At 47.3% G+C, this 19,105-nt stretch overlaps 1 protein-coding gene across 1 annotated transcript in view; it reads left to right on the forward strand.

Moving 5' to 3' along the window:
* Window positions 1-5,929: 5,929 nt before the first annotated feature.
* The window catches only part of LOC124613813 (uncharacterized protein KIAA1755 homolog), a 147,864-nt gene continuing 134,688 nt past the window's right edge, over window positions 5,930-19,105 (forward strand). The window contains exon 1 of the mRNA XM_047142535.1: window positions 5,930-6,224. Within this exon, the coding sequence (XP_046998491.1) occupies window positions 5,930-6,224 (295 nt within the window). The remainder of the gene's footprint in view (window positions 6,225-19,105) is intronic.

Consider the following 19,105-nt stretch of genomic DNA (forward strand, 5'->3'; position numbering starts at 1 on the left):
CATAATCATTTGAACTGACAAGGAGGATCTCTCAGCAAGCGACAGCCAGTTACTCCCCTTCTTTCTATTAAACTGAAAACTGAGCTAGTACTTCATTTATTTCGTAACGATTTTATTCCCAACAGAATGTTACACTCTTACAAGAAGGACTCCTAGTGTTAGCTGTTTTTGTTATTGAAAGTAGGCGAAAATTGAGGCTTCCTCAGTCCCAGTTCTACCGGGGGATTTTTCATGAAACCGTTTTGTACACAAGCAATCAATTTGCTGTCCTTTCGCTTGAAGCTGCTGATATGTTAGGCAGAGTCGGTTTACTGTGTGCATGATTGTTGTGGTTTGCAGTGTCCTGAGGTTTGTCACACTCGACGAGACGCAAAGTTGCGAGATTTTCCCTGGATTTCGACGTACAGTTACGAAACGCTTCGGTCACGATTTGGCTCGTCGTCAGAGCAGTGTGTGCCTTCACTCGTGAAGCGTTAAAAGTCGTGCCAAACCGGAGTTGGACAGCTCTGTAACGATTAACTCCATTCTTTGTTATTCCGTTTGGAGCAATGGACGAGTTAAGGGCAAGCAGAAAAGTGACATGGCGGAATTACCGTACGTTTTTTAGCTGATAGGCATTGGCTTGATGCCTGTTCTGTTTTCTAGATAAATTATGGCAGAAACCTCATTTTTCACTTGAGACAACCCCTGGCAGATATTAAGCCCTGAAACACTTCTCAGAATGTATAAATATTAGAAATTATTGCAGTATAAATATTATTTTAGATAACATTCTTTCAGTTCTTGAAATCACCGCATTGATTGGTCAAAAAGTAGTAGTTTTCTTTGTTCATACCCATAAGTAAATCAATACAAAAAATTCATGTACGACGGCGGTCGTGCTTTTTACCGAAAAACTAACAACATATTGTGTCTGCTGTAAGGATGGCTAACAAAACATATCCAAGATGAATGGTCAGATTCAGGTATAGGGCAGGGACAATCGTTCGAAGCAAAAAAGTCTTGCTAACAAGGCCACTAAACGACATACCTTAATAGCTATGGGCACTTATTCATACTCGATTTTGTAAAAAAACATCTCTTCCACTGCAAAATTTTTGCTTTCTGTAATTTGGGAGCCGGCCGCTGTGGCCGAGCGGTTCTAGGCGCTTCACTTCGGAACCGCGCTGCTGCTACGGTCGCAGGTTCGAATCCTGCCTCGCGCATGGATGTGTGTAATGTCCTTAGGTTAGTTAGGTTTAAGTAGTTCTAAGTCTAGGGGACTGATGACCTCAGATGTTAAGTCCCATAGTGCTTAGAGCCATTTGAACCATTTTGTAATTTGGGAGGACTCACTACGGACCAAAAGAAAAAAAGACTGTGTAGTGAATATGTGCTCTAAAACGCATATCTTAAGAGCTGTGGGCACTTGTTCAGTAGAATAGATGATTCACAGTAGCGAGTGTGAACAACTGCTTTTAGACAGCATGTTTTCTGGACTTCTCTTTTTTTTTTTTTTTTTTTTTCAAAATATGGGAAGTGAAGAGCATGGAGTAGAAGATATGTTTCACAGTATCGAAGATGAACAAGGGCTCATAAGTTTTAAAGTACAGATGTTAGAGCCCACGTTTGCTAGAGTACATTGCTGCGGATGATACTCCCAGTCAAGTCCCTGAATTCTGACCATTTCTCCCAGCCATCTGATGATGAACAAAACGTTCGAAACCGTTATGGGAAGAGACAAACTGACCAGTTAAAGAAAAATACCGTGAACTTGGTGGTCAGTACCTGTGTTTGCAGGGTTTTAGCGGTGTAAGTGGATTTGCGCTGTACCAAAACTACGGTTCGGTCGTTTTGGTGTGGTACACAAATGATGTAGTAAATGGTTGCATTACGGGTAGCATTGATAGGAAAATAATCATAAATTAACCTGTGGGAGAGAAAATGGGAACCGAAGATTTGTCCTTTTTTTTGTATCTTTGTTTTGCATATAATTAGAATCGTTCAGTGTTAGACCGTCATATAGTCAGTATTCTAACAAAATAATGTTGCAATTTATAGTTAATAAAAATTAGTCGATCGCGTAACTTCTGCGCTTTTGTGTAACTGAGGCAATTACTTTTGATCCAAGAACAGTTTGGATGGACTATCATAAATAAATCTGTTATTATTGTTTTTATTTTGTACTCAATAGAACGTTCTTGATCATGGTAAAAGGCAAGAGTTTCCTCTTACCACCGACAAATGCCAAAGGTGTTCCTGAATAACAGGCACCCATAAGCTCGACAAAGTGTTGAAGCGATGTCTGCTATATTTTTCGCGTTTTTTTTTTATGACTACCACCTTTTGTTAGAGGAATTTGCATTTTCTAGTGCTGTATAATAAATCTGTGTCCTTTATTTAAATTTTTGCTACAACATTCCTCCGTTTCACATTAAAAGTAAACACTTTTCGAATAAAACCTGGTTCAAACATTGACAATTTCAATGTTGCTATAAATAGTGCCTATTTTAAGTAAGGAGCAGGGTGATAGCTATGTAGACCAAAAATATTCCATAGGTTACGCGGGCCTTTATATATCCTCACTCAGTTTCTAGGCGGTTCGCAGTTTTCGCTTTCTAGGGCAATATATTGAGAAATTGATCGCATAAGCATACAAAGCGATCGAAATGAGGTAAAGCCCGATAGGTATGCAACACACCTAACATGCCGGTAACGCAGCTACGATCTTAACTGACCCACGCTAGTAAGGAAACTATTTTTTTTTTACTTTATTGTTATTTTAACACCTGAACAAGCAGGTAGGCTGGCAGCGGCATGCTACGCCGCTCTTCAGCCATAGAGTTGACAATCACAGTACAAGAATGGAGAATGAAAATGAACATAGTGACGGGCAAAAAATAGTGGTCACAGTCACACAAAAAACACGGAGCCGTTCACACTCGACGAGAAAGACACTGAAAACACGTTGTCACGGCGCACATAACACTGATGAATCCGATGGCTCAAGTGATCGGAGAAGCGTGACGGCGGACACTAAAAACACTAAACGACGTCACACACACGAGACACAGATGGCGATGATCTCCGGCGCGCGAAAGTCCACGAAGCGTGTGCGAGTCCGGGGACCTGCGAAGAGGGGAAGAAGGGTGAGGGCGGGGGGAGAGGGTGGAGAGGGGAGAACAGAGATGCCAATGGCTGAGGAGAGGGGAGGAGGAGTAGAAGGACAGGGGAGGGGAGGCCCGGGGGAGAAGTGGCGAGAAGGGGGGAGTGATGGAGGGTGCCCAAAGGAACAGATACAGGAAGAGGGAGGGAGGATCAAAGTTGGTAGGAGGGGTAGATGGAGGGGAGGAGGACATCATCAGGGAGGGGGAGCTGGTGGAAGCCACCTTGGGAGAGGGTAAGGAGGGTGGAGAGGTGGAGACCGGGTGGGACATGGGAATACAGGCTCGGCAGCGGGCGGGGGAGGGAGAGGAACGGGGAGATGAGTGGGTGAGGAGGATCGAGTTGACGGGAGGTGTACAGGATCCGTATCCTTTCAAGGAAAAGGAGGAGGTGGGGGAAGGGGAGGAGATCGTACAGGATCCGCATAGGGGAGGGGAGACGGATGCGATAGGCGAGGTGGAGAGCATGGCGTTCAAGGATTTGGAGGGATTTATAAAAGGTAGGGGGGGGCGGAGATCCAAGCCGGATGGGCATAACAAAGGATAGGGCGGATGAGGGATTTATAGGTGTGGAGGATGGTGGAGGGGTCCAGACCCCACGTACGGCCGGAGAGGAGCTTGAGGAGACGGAGTCGGGAGCGTGCCTTGGCTTGGATTGTCCGGAGGTGGGGAGTCCAGGAGAGGCGACGGTCGAGGGTGACGCCAAGGTACTTAAGGGTGGGAGTGAGGGCGATAGAACGGCCATAGATGGTGAGATAGAAATCAAGGAGGCGGAAGGAAGGGGTGGTTTTGCCTACAATGATCGCCTGGGTTTTAGAGGGATTGACCTTGAGCAACCAGTGGTTGCACCAAGCGGTGAACCGGTCAAGATGGGATTGGAGAAGGTGTTGGGAGCGCTGTAGGTTGGGGGCAAGGGCAAGGAAGGCGGTGTCATCGGCAAACTGTAGAAGGTGGACGGTGGCTGACGGCGGCGGCATGTCCGCCGTGTACAAAAGATACATTAGGGGGGAGAGGACGGAGCCTTGGGGCACGCCGGCAGAGGGGAAAAAGGTGTAGGAATCTGTGTTATGGATGGTGACATAGGAAGGACGGCGGGAGAGAAAGGATAAGGAAACTACCATAGGCTACAATTACTTGTGGTAGTTTTACAGTTCTAGGTATGAGTGCGAAAATTTCAATTGGTGACTTGTGCGTTACGTCACAATGCGAAAAAATTGGTCCAACTAAAACATTCATATTTCTTTACGTACTACAAGAATATGTAATAAAAAATGGGGGTTCCTATTTAAAAAAAAAAAACGCAGTTGATATCCGTTTGACCTAAGGCAGCGCCATCTAGCGGGGCAACCATAGCGCCATCTGGTTTCCCCCTTCAAGCTAGACATGATTCGTTCTTTGTAGTTTTTTCGTTTGACGCTTATTTCGGGAGAATTTGGCCCCGTCACTATGAATGGACCACCCTGTATCTGTATTTGAAAACGCATGCCTACACCAGTTTCTTTGTCGCTTCGGTGTAGAATACAGCAATTGGAATCCTAATTGTGGCGTCTACTGACAAAACACTTCCACGATTTTTTTTTTTACGATTGTATCTTTTGTAAGACAGACGGTTCTCCTTTTCCTTGAACACATCCGCACACTATATATCGTCCGCCGCCTTGATCCCCCTCACCCCCTGGTGTCTCCCTTCCTCTCCACTCCCAACCAGTTGCCGCGCCTTTACCGTTGTGTCCCTCCCTCTCTCCATCTCCACACCCTCCATCTCCTTTCCCAACACAACTTCCACCGTCTACGACTCCCGGATGGTGAGCTTCGCCCCGACATCTACCCTTCCTACCAACTCCTGCCTCCTCCTCAGGGTTCCCTCTCCTCCCCCTCCCTCCTTCTGAGCGGATTTCCCCTCCTACTCCCCCTCTATCTCTTGTGCCTTCTTTCAGTGTCTCTGCGCTCCCTCCTGCCCTGTCTTCCCTTTTCCTCTCCGGCCCCATGTGTCTCCTGCCTCTTCGTGAACCCACAGTTGCCCCTCCTCTCTTCATCCCGCCGCTTCCCCAACTGCCCCATGCTCTCCCCTCCTTTTCCATCCTCTCTGACCTTTCCCTCGGCAGGTCCCACCTGGTAGTTTTATTCTTCGTCGTGTGTGCTCCAAGTAGATTTTAAGTGTGTTGTTTCGGAGTGTTTTTAATACTGTGGCCAACTTTTAACCTGTGCATGCGCATCCAGTGTCTTCTCTGTGTTTTAAGAATCGCCAACTGTGTTTTTTAACTTTCTGGTGACTTTTTTAACTGTCCCCAATGAACGTCCACATGTCAGTGTATTTTTACCTCCATTTTCTCCCCTTACTCTGTTTTATGTTCCCCTTTTTTACCTCCTTATGTATGTATTATTTTATTCTTGTTTTAGTTGTCATGTCACTCGGCTGAAGAGCGGCGGATTGTGCTGCTGACAGCCCTCCCCTGCCCATATGGGGCAGGGGAATGAAATCACAATAACGAAAAAAAAAAAAAAAGACAGACGGTGAGTGTGATGCTGTTGCGTGACGCGGCGCTCTCTTCCGTGGCCGGCAGGGTGGCGATGCGATCTGGGCGCCGGGCTGGCCGCTGACGCTGGGCGAGCGACTGGTGCTGCACCTGGGCGACGTGGAGGCGCTGCGGCTGCGGCTGGGCCGCGCCGACTGCTACTGCTGCGTGCGGCCGGCGGAGCGCGCGGGCGCCGTGGAGGCGGCGCTGGTGTGGCGCGGGGGCGGCGGCGGGGGCGGCGGCGGGGCGGCGCCGCCCGTCGGCTCGCCCATGGAGCTGCCGGCGCAGCTGCGCTCGCTGCTCGCGTCCGCGGAGCGCGCGCTCGCGCCCGACCGCCTGCCGCTCGAGGCGGCGCTCTTCCCGTGCAAGGCCGCCGGCGCCTGCGGCTGCGGCGCCCGCCAGCGCCGGCCCAGCGTGCCGGTGCGCGACTCCGCCATGCAGACGTGCCCGCTCTTCGAGGTCGCCGGCTCGCTGCCGCACATCGACAGCGACGACGACGACGACGTCGCAGCTCCACCTGTCGAGGCAGCCGCGCCGCCCCTGCAGCCGCCGGCGCACGAGGACCGTAAGTACCCCACATATCTCCTGCCTCACGAGGTCTAACTAAATTCTCTTCACAGCCTTTGATGACTTGGAGATCAAGACAGTTAAGCCTAGCACAGGAACTCATCACCGGAAACGTGCCGTTTCTCCGTTATACGAGGGCAGTTCAATAAGTAATGCATCACATTTTTTTTCTGAAACAGGGGTTGTTTTATTCAGCATTGAAATACACCAGGTGATTCCCCAATCTTTTAGCTACACAACACTATTTTTCAACGTAATCTCCATTCAATGCTACGGCCTTACGCCACCGTGAAATGAGGGCCTGTATGACTGCACGGTACCATTCCACTGGTCGATGTCGGAGCCAACGTCGTACTGCATCAATAACTTCTTCATCATCCGCGTAGTGCCTCCCACGGATTGCGTCCTTCATTGGGCCAAACATATGGAAATCCGACGGTGCGAGATCAGGGCTGTAGGGTGCATGAGGAAGAACAGTCCACTGAAGTTTTGTGAGCTCCTCTCGGGTGCGAAGACTTGTGTGAGGTCTTGCGTTGTCATGAAGAAGGAGAAGTTCGTTCAGATTTTTGTGCCTACGAACACGCTGAAGTCGTTTCTTCAATTTCTGAAGAGTAGCACAATACACTTCAGAGTTGATCGTTTGACCATGGGGAAGGACATCGAACAGAATAACCCCTTCAGCGTCCCAGAAGACTGTAACCATGACTTTACCGGCTGAGTGTATGGCTTTAAACTTTTTCTTGGTAGGGGAGTGGGTGTGGCGCCACTCCATTGATTGCCGTTTTGTTTCAGGTTCGAAGTGATGAACCCATGTTTCATCGCCTGTAACAATCTTTGACAAGAAATTGTCACCCTCAGCCACATGACGAGCAAGCAATTCCGCACAGATGGTTCTCCTTTGCTCTTTACGGTGTTCGGTTAGACAACGAGGGACCCAGCGGGAACAAACCTTTGAATATCCCAACTGGTGAACAATTGTGACAGCACTACCAACAGAGATGTCAAGTTGAGCACTGAGTTGTTTGATGGTGATCCGTCGATCATCTCGAACGAGTGTGTTCGCACGCTCCGCCATTGCAGGAGTCACAGCTGTGCACGGCCGGCCCGCACGCGGGAGATCAGACAGTCTTGCTTGACCTTGCGGCGATGATGACACACGCTTTGCCCAACGACTCACCGTGCTTTTGTCCACTGCCAGATCACCGTAGACATTCTGCAAGCGCCTACGAGTATGTGAGATGCCCTGGTTTTCCGCCAAAAGAAACTCGATCACTGCCTGTTGTTTGCAACGCACATCCGTTACAGACGCCATTTTAACAGCTCCGTACAGCGCTGCCACCTGTCGGAAGTCAATGAAACTATACGAGACGAAGCGGGAATGTTTGAAAATATTCCATAAGAAATTTCTGGTTTTTTCAACCAAAATTGGCCGAGAAAAAAAATGTGTTGCATTACTTATTGAACTGCCCTCGTACATATAATACCACAACACACGTAGCTCTCGGACACCTGTCGTTTGCGTCACATACAAGTAGGGCACAATGTGGCGACCACTGAATTCCACCCAAATAAGGGATCTCCGGACCGTGCTCCAGTACACAGGATTACGAATTACTAGTCCTGCAGTACCCGCCATAGGCATAACCCACGCCAGTCGGTCTTCCTCGGATGCCACAGGAGTCTCGAAATTCAAGAATTTCATGTGACCTTAGAAGTAGTAATGTGCAGGTGCAAGTCGGGAGAATGTGCGGACCACCACGACGTATCCACTGTTGCCTAAATCTTTGGTCCAGATGACCTCTGGCTGCACGTGAAAACTGAAGTGGTGCGACTCGAACCGCATCTTTTAATGGACATATAGTGGAACTTCTTCTAAGAGCCCATGCAGCGCTCGTTCAATGAACCACGAGTAACCGGCACCCGTGAGATGTGGCGGAAGAAGGTGTGGCCATGTACACGTCCATCCAGCAACCGTGCTGAAATTTTCGGACCGTTACGTCCTGAAACCCATGGAGACGGCGCAGTGGCTAGCACACTGGACTCGCATTCGGGAGGACGACGGTTCAATCCCGCGTCCGGCCATCCTGATTTAGGTTTTCCGTGATTTCCCTAAATCACTCCAGGCAAATGCCGGGATAATTCCTTTGAAAGGGCACGGCCGACTTCCTTCTCCGTCCTTCCCTAATCCGATGAGACCGATGACCTCGCTTTTTGGTCTCTTCCCCCAAACCAACCAACCAACCAACCATGGAGACGCGCACATGCAGGTGTTCATCGCTCCATAGATGACTGTTGGGCGATTTGAGAATACCTTCCCTGGTGAACTGGGCTTTATCCGTGATAAAGATCCGTCGACGAAAGTCGGGCTCGTCTACAGGGCGGCGCAAGAACTGCCTGCAGAAATGGACCCGTGACGCAAAATCCTACGGCTGCACTGCCTATTCCTACTCGGGCGGTACGGGTGTAACTGCTGCTCAAGCAGAACACGTCAAACAGTTTGGTGATCCGCATTCAGTCTACCTGCTATGTTTCTGGTACGTGTCGTCGCTTCCTCTTCCACTGCCTGGAGTACAGCATCTTCAGATTCTGGTGTTCATACGAGGCGTCCAATCGAGGACTGTCACAAACATGTTCAATTACAGCGTGCTGAAGTTGCGAGCGCCCAATTTGAACATTGTGCCGATTAACCGTTCCTCATACTTCAAAGTTAGCCTCGTCTAAGAATAAAATATCTATCCAGGAAGCTGGCATTCATCATAATAGGCTGCAGCATATCGAAAGCAAATTATTGTTGGCATGGTTTGTCGTTCAGCGTCAGATATTACAGAATTCGAACTTTGTAAGAATACAAACGAAAACACTGTTGTGATAGACCATGAAATGTTGCTCGGGGTACCTTAGGTTGCCTAGGACCCTGCGGAAGTGAAAGACGTGGGCTTGTGGGCTTCTGGGAAACGCTTATCTGATATCATCCACTGTCTCTGCAAAACCCAGGGACATTCATCGCCAGAATGTTTCAGAACACTACTCGTTCCCAGCAACTTACGATACGATATCCTCCACTGTATCTTCCGTAACAGACGTTCACCGCCATAATGATTCAGAACACTTCTAGTTCCCAGAAACTTACGGTACGATTCCTTAATTGTTTTCACTTCAAGTCAGTGACGCCTACAACAATTTCTTTGGGCGGCAGTCGGCGATTTTACTTCTGGAAACCACGGTACCGCATGCGCGCACTTATTTGGAGTCGCCATTTTCATTTCATGTTATCTTCCTGCAGTCTGGCGGCAGTAGTTGCAGCATCTGGCCCGTAAATAGATACCCTTTCAGATGTTCTAGGATATGGTCCAATTTCATTATCGTACGTACTGCAGATTTTTTCCCTCGATCTTTGAAATGTGGGAGGTTTGGAAGGCTGTATAATGGCTATGTGGACCACTGTGGATCCTTTTGTGTATCCAATGGCACCCCGTCCCATCAGGAAGGTACCGGGCCCGTATGAAGATCACGAATGCAGACTGGCAACGTTCGCGGCTTCTCATGTGTGACAGTACAAACATTGTCCCACTGTCCCAGCCTTGCTGCAAACAAGATCGTTTCTTGACAAGTATCTGACCCAGGTGTGAAATATCCTAGAGTATATTTGCCCTCTCGGGCTCTAGTCACGTGTTACCATTGAGATCCTACATGGCATTAAGTATGGCCCTCCTGAACCCATCAGTTCCACATGCGCTTCACAGTCGAGGGATCCTGATCAGCGCGAGCAACAATACCGGATGTGCCAGAAATGTTATGACAAACTTCGAGAGCCTGTAGAAGGTGTCTTCAGGAACCAATCGAGGTTCGAACCCGTGTCCAGTAACGTCATTCAATAACGCTACAGAGCATCGAACTTACAGGGGCTATTGCCTGCCACTAAGCTACCCCTTCGGCAGCAAACGTGACTTTGTACGATGACGTACCGTAGACAGAATGTCTCGCAGTGTCGTTTGTTATCCAGTGATCATGACTGATTGGCGCGATCGCCAGTGAAGAAGATGGAGCTAGCTACTTTGTAGACATCCCTAGTCTCCTTCGAATGCAATGCTCTGGTGCCCCAGTGAATGACTGATTCACAAATGGGTTTCCATCTGCAGTTTATTTTTCTTCTGGAGCCATCTGAAACCTCCAATGGTTTTGGGTCTACAGGAAAAAATAAACAACAGATGGAGTCCCAGGCCCAAGACCGTCATGCACCAAGGCAACAGAGCATTACATTCAAAGGAGAGAAGGCCTATCTAGGCAGCAGCCATCCTCATTTTCTCCACTTGCGATTGCGGCAGTCAGTCGCAATCGCTGAACAAGAAGCAACATTGTGAGACGTTCCACCAACTGTCTGCCTAGCGGCAGGCGCCGGTCGTGTTTCCAGACACGGGTTGCTATCCTCAATTTTCTTCTAAAGACACCTTCTGGAACCACTCGAAATTTGTCGCATCATTTCTGAGACAACCCGTATAGCGGAACGATATAACGCACGCTCAATAGCCACGCTGGATTAGCCAAGCGGTCTTAGGCGCTGCAGTCATGGACTGTGCGGCTGGTCCCGGCGGAGGTTCGAGTCCTCCCTCGGGCATGTGTGTGTGTGTTTGTCCTTAGGATAATATAGGTTAAGTAGTGTGTAAGCTTAGGGACTGATGACCTTAGCAGTTAAGTCCCATAAGATTTCGCACACACGCTCTCAATAGCCCACAATCCTGCTGCTGAATTCCAACACGCGATAGTGGACATTCCTTCTTACACAAGGCTAAAATGGCTCTGAGCACTATGGGACTCAACTGCTGTGGTCATAAGTCCCCTAGAACTTAGAACTACTTAAACCTAACTAACCTAAGGACATCACACACATCCATGCCCGAGGCAGGATTCGAACCTGCGACCGTAGCGGTCGTGCGGTTCCAGACTGTAGCGCCTTTAAGCGCTCGGCCACTTCGGCCGGCCCCTTACACAAGGCATAACCTTCACACTAACAAACAACTTTCAAATCCAATTTCCGTAGAAGAAACCAGCCGCTTAATCTTTCCTCATATAAAGAATATATATATATAGGACGTTGCTGCTACTTTATTTGTGCTGTTGCGTTATTCATTTTCCTGTTCAGACATGCAGTATACTTCATCCCCACTGCGTCGTTTGTTGCGTGCCGCCTACGCGGTTTCGCAGTTTTAGCGGTTAGCAATGTAAATGAGTTGCCATATGACAGCGAACGAGTTGAAGTGCTCTCGCCGGCGCCTTGGCGGTGCTGGCTCTGCCTGCGTCGCCATCTGTGCTGCGCAAAGCTTTGTACCTGCAGTTTTCAAGCAGGAAACTTCGGGACGCGAAACTTACTCTTATTTCAAGATAAAAACATATCTTTTACCGTAACTGACATTAAGAAATACTTGTAGACGATATGGGCATCTATATCATCCTTGAATTTCAGATTTTGTACGTGAATTTGGAGAAGCTAGGCGCTTTAAAGCGATTTTCTATGGCAGTGCAGAGAGAGTTGAGCGCCTTGGTTGCTTCTTGCAGACAATACCTGTCATGGCAACATTGGACCTTAAACGTCGGTTTGGTAGTTGGTTCAAATGGCTCTAATCACTCTGGTACTTAACATCTGAGGTCATCAGTCTCCTAGACTTAAACCTAACTAACCTAAGGACATCACACACATCCATGCCCGACGCAGGATCAGAACCTGCGACCGTAGCAGCAGCGCGGTTCCGGACTGACGCGCTTAGAACCGCTCGTCCACAGCGGCCGGCCCGGTTTGCTAGTTCTACCTTTAATCGGAATCTACATTGTTTATTTCATAAAGATAGGGAAATGGCATTTCCTTTAATCGCTCGAAAGTCTCTCATGTGTGTAATGCATATCATTTAGTATCTTTTACAACGCCTGAAAATGTTATTATACATGCAGTATAGTGAGACAGCTAACGATTTCGGTACGTCTTGTAGAAGGACCAACACGCTGACGTTCCATCAGACAATGTCCGCTGCTTCATCCGTATCCAGAGAGGCAGTCTCTTCCACACTGTCGACACGCTCTTCTTCAAACGCACCACTGGCTGCTGCTTTTGTAGACTTTTGATTGGAACTTGTTCATTTCATCCGTTTGAACGTATTTTCTTCCATCAACTGGAAATTGTACTAAAACTGTGCTCACATCAATCTGTACATTACATTTCAAGCATTAGGTATAGCATAGTGCGTGACGACCCACTCTTCTCCAGAATTTGGTTTACAGTGTTACCACCACCGGGACGTAGAAAACAAAAAAGAAAAGTACGGTCAGTGAAACTTAATTCCAAAGCAGGTTTGTTTCACCCTATGGGGTCTATCGACAAGACTCACATTATTCAACCTCCTCCTGCAACATCAGATGTAACATGTTAACTTCTGGACATTGCGCTTCTTCTACTGTAGGACAGATAAACGTATGAAGTATGCCTTAGATTAGCTTCGTCAGGCGTGCTTCCTTCCAGGTGACTGTAAAGTGTGTTACTAAGCGCGTACTGGACGAAGACATTCGCCGTGGTGGCTGAAGAGGGTAGCTGAATCGTTTCAAATCGAAAGCTATCCACTAGTAGCGATAGTTTTCCGGGTTCTGCAAACGTAGCTAATCTTCGTTAGGATACAGCACTGAGTTTAGAGTAGGGATGGAGAAAACTATCGGTTCAAACCGATACGGGTATTTTAGTGATGTTTAACAGGGATTTTTCGATATTTGGTTACGGTTAATATCAATTACCAGCACCAGCAGTGCTAAAATTTTCGTATTTTTTAAAAAGAAAAACTTTTTTAAAAGAGTAATTTTTATTCCTAAAATTAGCCTTGAGTTTAAATAATGCTTTATTATAGAAAATAGGGAAAGCTGTAAGTGCTATTTTATTAACAGGGCAGACAGAAACGAACAACGAATACGTGGCATAAGGACTGGTTCAAAATGGTTCAAATGGCTCTGAGGACTATGGGACTCAACTTCTGAGGTCATTAGTCCCCTAGAACTTAGAACTAGTTAAACCTAACTAACCTAAGGACATCACACACATCGATGCCCGAGGCAGGATTCGAACCTGCGACCGTAGTGGTCTCGCGGTTCCAGACTGCAGCGCCTAGAACCGCACGGCCACTTCGGCCGGCCTAAGGACTGGTGCAGCATTGCTGAGACAGTAACGTTCCTAGCACCGTGTGTCGTGACGTGCACTGCGGAAGACTTGCCCCCACCTGATTTAAATGGTAGTTCCTTGCCGTCGCCGGAGATCCACTGTATTGCAGAATGGCACCAATCATAATATGGAAATACTTTTACGAAGTGACGTAGCATTGAAGTATAGTGCGTCAATTACTTTAAAAGAGTAAGAATTTGTCTGCGAGTCTCTATAAAGTAATAAAATAGGAAGGAAATTGTGGTAATATTGATGAATTAAAAATTTAAAAACAATTCGTTCATAGTGTACAATAAAAATAGAAAGTAGTTGATCTGCTACCTGTATCTGCATAATGTGCCTTTATTTGCTTGTGGCCCTTGAAAACGGTCAGATTAAAACGAAAGAAAGAATTCTTCAGTGGCAGTTTTCGCCCTTCAGCAGTGACTGTTCGTCATGCCAAATAGTGGTACGATCACCGATTACGAACGTGATTTTTAGCAGAGTTTCAAAAAATTAGAATGAATAGGAAAATACTGGTGATTTTTTGATGCATTCAACCGCTTATCACATTTCTAGAAACGCAGGGAGCAGTGTGCGGACAAAGTTTTGTTTTATTCACCTATTTAATTTAATATTTTGATTGTAGGTATTTTGAAACTGAGAGAGTCAAAAATTTTCCATCTTCGTTCGATTTCTACGACTACTACAGAAAACTGAAATAAAACACCGAAAACCGGTTATATGAACAGTTTTAACAGGCAGGTACGTGTGGCGTGGGGAAAAAGAAAACGATACAACCGAAAAGCTGTTGTTCCAGCGATAACCGCCGCGTGGTTTGAGGTGCCATGTCACGGATTGCGCTGTCCCTCCCTAAAGAGGTTCGAGTCCTCCCTCGGGCACGGGTGTGTGTGTGCGTGTTGTTCTTAGCATAAGTTAGTTTAATTAGTATGTAAGTCTAGGGACCGATGACCTCAGCAGCTTGGTCCCTTAGGAATCCAAACACATTTGAACATTTTCAGCGGTAACTGCCATTCCCAGTTTAGAGCGTCGCCTGTCTTTGTACACGAAATACAACCTAAAGTACGGGTTAACGTCTCGTCACTTTTTTTTTTTTTTTTTAATAGCTGCAGAGGCAAGACAGAGAAAAGACAACGCAGAATAGCAACAACGATACCAATTTCTACAAAAATGGTTCAAATGGCTCTGAACACTATGGGAATTAACATCTGAGGTCATCAGTCCCCTAGAACTTAGAACTACTTAAACCTAACTAACCTAAGGACATGGCACACATCCATGCCCGAGGCAGGATTCGAACCTGCGACCTTAGCGGTCGCGCGGTCGCGGACTGAAGCGCCTAGAACCGCTCGACCACACCGGCCGGCCCAGTTTCTACAGTTGGTAATGATTGATAACGACCGAAAACCATCGGTCCGAAGTCCTGCACCGTGTTGCGTCTTGTATGGTACCTGCTGCTCCCATGAGCCACAGCGCCCAGCGTCCCGGCGGAGGGCGCTTTCTACACGTTGGCCGTTGCCTTGGAGTGCTGGGCTCGGCTCGCGTACTCCTTAATTCAGCCAGCCAGTGGTGTTGGCTGCCTTAAGCGGCGCGACCGTAGCTACGAGCAGCATGACGCACAACAGACAGGGTGGGGGTTGGGTTGGCCACGGCCCCCTGGTAAAGGCAGGAGGCAGCGTCACCACACTTCGCCCACTGCCCACTGTCCACTGTCCGCCACTCTTTAGGCTTCGCTGCCGCCGCCGCCCACTCCGGCTGCTGCTCTGATTACGGTGCACACACGAGCGCTAAGGTGCTGAGCTGTTGTAGGCAGCGGCTGAGCGCGAATATACAGGGTGTACATAAAGTCCGGGAACACTTCCAGTTATTTATTGCACAAGAACGAAACGTCATTTTGAAGAGAAACCCTGAAAGTTTTTTTTTTTTTTTTTTTTTTTTTTTTTTTTTTTTTTTTTCATGTATACCGCCACAGAGTAGTTTGGTAATTTGCCGATAGTCAGCGCTAGTCGCTAACATGGCGAGTGTAGGTGCGGATCGAGCTTTCTATGTGTTGGAGTTCGACAAAAACCTGCGTAACGAATTTGTTGTGCCAGTGGTAAATGACCTTCCTCGTTGGTGGCTTCTTACCGTGCTTCGTTCTAAACATCGAGCAACTGTAGCACACTTGTTTTTGTCGAACTCCAAAACACACAGAAAGCTCGCTCCACACCTGAACTCGCCATGTTTGCGACTAGCGCTGACTATCGGCAAATTACCAAACTACGCTGTGGCGGTATACCGGCCGGTGTGGCCGAGCGGTTCTGGGCGCTTCAATCTGGAACCGCGTGACGGCTAAGGTCGCAGGTTCGAATCCTGCCTCGGGCATGGATGTGTGTGATGTCCTTAGGTTAGTTAGGTTTAAGTAGTTCTAAGTTCTAGGGGACTGATGACCTCAGATGTTAAGTCCCTTAGTGCTCAGAGCTATTAGAGCCATGAAAAAAAACTTTCAAGGTTTCTCTTCAACATGACATATGTATGATATCTGTACAATATTTGGTTCTTGTGCAATAAATAATTGAAAGTGTTCTCGAATTTTCTGTACACCCTGTATCAGCATATGCCGACCGATAGTAGGCCTACCAGCATGCGATGTGTCTTGCTAGGTACGTGTGACTGACTCGAAATATTTTACTGATAAAACCCAGTAGGCTATCGTAGACTGCTAGTGTCAACATCTTAAGAGCAGTAATCTTTGTTGTTTTCAGTATACTGCGACTCCCTCGTAACATCTTGCCTCTTCGTGTTACTGAAATGGTGCAGCACAGATTATGATGATGATGATGTCCCATACTCCGAGGAGCGTAGGGGACGATGCGGGAGACCCGCACAGCCGACTAAGCAAGGTCCTAGCGGAGGTGATTTGCCATTGCCTTCCTCCACAGTACAGATACAAATTAATAAATGTGGATAGCAAATCAAACGAAGTGCAGTTACTCTGTTACGGAGATAATGTGTCGCCTTATACCAAAATTCTCAAAAGTATCCTCAAACAACTTCCGAATTTTTTTTTCGGTGAAGTTCAAGTTCACCTGTACAACCATTGTCTTATTATAAATCAAAACAGCATAAAGGAGGACAACATATTTGTATGGTAATTATCTAGTAATAGCTTGCGACTGATTTCTAATTTCCTTCACCAGTTTGATATATTGTCATCATTAGCAAGTGCAGAATTTGCATAAGAAAGGATAACTGGCCTCAGTTTCCTGTTATGTGGAAGAGCATTGTGAGGCGAATCTAGTGAGTCATGTAGCGACATTTGGGTGTAGAGGCGGGACCTATCTCCATTAGAGACCTTTAACTCCGACATATGGCAGAGAGAAGTAAAAGAGCTGCGATATAGCTTTCCGTTTCGGATGTGTGCCGTGCCAGAGTGGCGAGTATCGGCAGCAGGGGCTGCTATGAATTATGCATGGGGCTGGGGACCGCGCCGGGGAAGAAGGATGGAATGGAGGCGGCGCGACACGGTCCATCGGGCGCGCGTGCTGCGCCGGCCCTCCGCTCCAGTTCCCAGCCGCAGCAGTCGTGGCAGCCAGCACTCACTGTGCCTGCGTCCGTGTCACAGCTGGGGGTGGGAAGAACCGACCGGTTAAAACCGACACCGGTGGCAGTGGATACATCGGTTCCCGTGAGATCACCGCAGTTAAGCGCTGTCGGGCGTGGTCGGCACTTGGATGGGTGATCATCCAGGCCGCCATGCGCTGTTGCCATTTTTCGGGGTGCACTGAGCCTCGTGATGCCAATTGAGGAGCTACTCGACCGAATAGTAGCGGCTTCGGCCAAGAATACCATCATAACGACCGGGAGAGCGGTGTGCTGAACCCACGCCCCTCCCATCCGCATCCTCCACTGAGTATGACACGGCGGTCGAATGGTCCCGATAGGCCACTCGTGCCCTGAAGACGGAGTGATTTTTTACTTCAGCTCCGAATAGCCGGTACTTTTCGGTATTTGTTTGGTCTCGGTGATAGCAGAAGTGTTTATTTTTGTACTAATAAAGGGATAAAAAAACCGAAATGAGATTAGCTGTAGCAACAATGACAATTTTATCGTTTTTAAAAAACAAGTAGCTTTTATTCCTAAAATTTGCATTGCTTTGAAATTTTGCGCTATTATGAGAAACGGGAAAAGCAATCAGTGCTTTATAAGGGCTGTTCGGAAAGCAAGGTCCGAACGAGTGCGAAATGGAAACCACAGTGAAAATTCAATGAATCTTTGCACGAATGTATTGGGCAGTGTCTCTCATTTGGCCGTCAATCACATCACTTCCCTCTTTTCAGTTCTGAGCGCTTAAAGATGCCTAGGAAATAGTGTCTTCCGCCAAGCATGAGAGCCTGGAGAGAGATATCGCCTAATATCATGCAACCTACTTGACATAACTGTTATGTGTTTCTTTCTTCACTTCAATTTTCGGCCGCACTCTGTAGGGGCAATGAAAATTCTCCTGTGTCGTTTTCGAAGGGAAGTGTTAATCATCCATAATACAGCCCATAATTGGCTCCCCCTGAGTTGCATCTCTGCTCACATGGCCCACTGTGAAGGAAGACTACATGTGCTTTTCGGTATTTGTTTGGTCCCGGTCATAGCAGGAGTTTTTATTTTTGTAGTAAGAAAAGGGTAAAAAAACCGAAATAAGAATAGCTGTAGCAGCAATGCTAAATTTTTCGTTTTTAAAAAACGAGTAGTTTTTATTCTTATGGGAAATGGGAAAAGTGATCAGTGGTTATGATGGCTGTTCGGAAAGCAAGGTCCGAACGGATGCGAAATGGAAACCACAGTGAAAATTCAATGAATCCTTGCACGAATGTATTGGGCAGTGTCTCTTGTATGCCCGTCAATCACATCACTTTTGAGTTCTGAGCGCACAGAGAGCGCGTAAAGATGCCTAGGAAATAGCGTCTCCCGCCAAGTATGAGGGCCTGGAGAGAGATTTCCCCTCAAATTATGCAGCCCACTTGACGTAACTGTCATGCGTTTCTCTCTTTACAACAGTTTACGACCGCACTCTGTAGGGGCAATTAAAATGCTCCTGCGGCGTTTATGAAGGGAAGTGTTTAATCAAGCATAATGCAGCCCATGATCCACTAGCAAGGAAGACAACATTTTGGCACAGACAGTGAGCTGTAGATCAGTGCAGAGGATTGGCAGAAAGCACAGGCGGCTGCCTTCTATTACGAGGGTATTGCGAAGCTGGTAAAACAGTATGACAAATGTCTAAGTCGGAGCAGCGACTATGTAGAAAAGTAGTTGGAAGAGGTAGCTAACTCTTGCCAAAAAAACATATTTGAATTTCGCAGTGGTTTCCATTTCGCAAACGATCAGACCTTACTTTCCGAATAGGCTTCGTTCAATGCCAACAGAAACGAGCAACAGACTCATGAGATAAGAACTTTATACAGCACTTCCGAGATAGTAGTGTACCTGTTATCGTCTGGCGTGGCCTGTTAGGTGGTATACGTGTACATGCAGTGAGAAAGACTTGTCCCATCTGGTCTACACAATAGTTTCTCACTGTCGTCTTCGGATATCATTTCTTTTACAGAAAGGCACCCTCCCCAGTCTGGAAGTACTTTACGAACTGCAGTATCAGTGAAGTAATATGCTTCATATGTTGTAAAAAAATTAAAGCGCGCGCAGGCACAACAAAC

The sequence above is a fragment of the Schistocerca americana genome, chromosome 4 (genome assembly GCF_021461395.2).
Source record: "Schistocerca americana isolate TAMUIC-IGC-003095 chromosome 4, iqSchAmer2.1, whole genome shotgun sequence".
NCBI classification, from domain to species: Eukaryota; Metazoa; Arthropoda; class Insecta; order Orthoptera; family Acrididae; genus Schistocerca; species Schistocerca americana.